General features: G+C 47.5%; 1 protein-coding gene across 1 annotated transcript in view; it reads left to right on the top strand.

Annotated features, from left to right (window-relative positions):
• The first annotated feature begins 88 nt into the window (after positions 1-88).
• ASMTL (acetylserotonin O-methyltransferase like) overlaps positions 89-2,069 on the top strand; it is a 24,963-nt gene continuing 22,982 nt past the window's right edge. Inside the window, exons 1-2 of the mRNA XM_014307709.2 lie at positions 89-279; positions 404-503. Coding sequence (XP_014163184.1) covers positions 89-279; positions 404-503 — 291 coding nt within the window. The remainder of the gene's footprint in view (positions 280-403; positions 504-2,069) is intronic.

Here is a 2,069-nt window from a genome sequence, read left to right on the forward strand (position 1 = left end):
ATTTTCAATTCTGCTCTCAAGTCATCATCTCCACTAAAAATAAAAAATAAAAAAATCAAATTTCAAGCTTTAAATCCTTGTAGCTAGGATGATATACAACCTGTCAGGTTATGGTGACAAATGGCTGATCCCCATGCACCATGATAGGAGCAGGAGGCCCAAGACTGAGGGGAGTCCCAGCAGCCCCACGAGGCCAACAAATTTCCCTGTCCCAACCCCTCCAGGTGCCACAGGAGCCCTGTCCAAGCTGTGCTACTGGGGGATCCACATATATGATAGGTAGGTAGGGGAATGTGTGTGCATACAAAAAAGTTTTTCATCCTGATCAGCCAGAGGGGAATAAAGAACCTGGTGGTGTTTGTGCCTGTGTGAGTTCTTAGTGTCCCTGTCTGTGTTGCTCCAGGTGGTTTTCCATGTCTCCAAGTACACGTGCCATACAGTGTGTCCATGTCAGCCTGCTGGCAATGGAACTCATGCTCAGCCCTGCTGCTGGGGGCAGCTGGGTCATGGGGCTGTGGCAGTCTCACCTCCACTGAGCTGTCAGATTTGGCAACCCTTAACACAAACCACGGAATCACAGAATGGGAATTGGAAGTGATCATCGGGTCCAACTTCCTTGTTCAAACAGGGCCATCCTAAAGCACATTGCACTGGATTGTGTACACATGGTTCTTCAGTATCTCCAATGTGGGAGACATCACAATCGCTCTGCGCAGCCTGTCCCAGTGCATGGTCAACTGCACACTAAACTTCTTCCCCATACTGAGGTGAAAGCTCCTGAGCATCAGTTTCTGCCTATTGCCTCTTGCTATTGCTTGGCACCACCAAGAAGAGCCTGGCTCCGCAAATGAAACACACGGTCCATGAGACAGGTGTCAAAAGATCTGAATATGGAATGCAAACGGCTGTTTTAATGACTGGACATATTTTTAATGCTGGAGGATAGATTTCACTTTCTTCCAAGCCAACTGAGAAAGCATGCAGCATCACACTATTTGAAAGCAATCTGAGTTTTTATGATATTTTTCTACTACTTTTTCTACTTTTTCATTTAAAAGGCCAAAGAGGGGATATTTAAAGTTTGACGAAAATGCAACAGGTGATGATGAAAACAGAGTCACAGCATCGTAGAATGTTATGGGTCCTCAAAGATTCTTCCAAATGCCTAACCTAAATTTCCCCTCTTTCAGTTTGTACCCATTACTTCTCATCCTATCACTACATGCCGTTGTGAAAAGTCCCTCTCTGACTTCCCTGTTTTTGCCCTTCAGATGCTAAAAGGTTCTTATGAGGTCTCCATGAAACCTTCTCCAGGCAGAACAGCTCCAGCTTTCCCAGCCCTCCTCATAGCAGAGCTCTGATCCAGCTCCACTGGCATCCAGTGCTCCAGTTGTGATCAACTTCATGGCCTCCTCTGGACTTGCTCCAACACTTTCATGTCCTTCTTATGTTAGGGCTCCTTCTGAGCTAAGAAAAAGTGGTAACACTTCTTTCCCACATACTTCATGCCAGCATTAGGGGAGCAGAAGGGATGGGACATTACACATGATGTGAGCACTGGTGAGGCCACCTCTCGAGTACTGTGTCCAGTTCTGCACCCCTCCATTCAGGAAGGACATTGAGGTGATGGAGTGGATCCAGATAAGGGCAATGGTGAAAAGCATGGAAAAAAGGAGGTTCAGGGGGGACTTCATCACTCTCTAGAACCACCTGAAAGGAGGCTGTAGCCAGGCAGTGGCCAGCCTCTTCTCCCAGGCAACCAGCGACAGGACAAAAGGAAACAGCCTAAAGCTGTGCCAGGAGAGGTTTAGGTTGGACAGAGGGAAGAATCTCTTCACAAACGGACTGATTGGATATTGGAATGGAATGCCCAAAGAGAAGGTGGGGTCACTATCCCTTGAAGTATTTAAGGAAAAGCTGGACTAGTGTCATGGTCTATCGGTGGTGTGCAGTCATAAGCTGGATTCTATCTCAGAAGTCCTTTCCAATCTGACCGACTCTGTGTTTCAAGGCTGCTGTCAGCTGGTGCACAGGGGATGACCGGGACAGCTGCAACCCTGCCCTCCCTG

Source organism: Geospiza fortis, unplaced genomic scaffold, assembly GCF_000277835.1.
Source record: "Geospiza fortis unplaced genomic scaffold, GeoFor_1.0 scaffold366, whole genome shotgun sequence".
Classification (NCBI taxonomy): Eukaryota; Metazoa; Chordata; class Aves; order Passeriformes; family Thraupidae; genus Geospiza; species Geospiza fortis.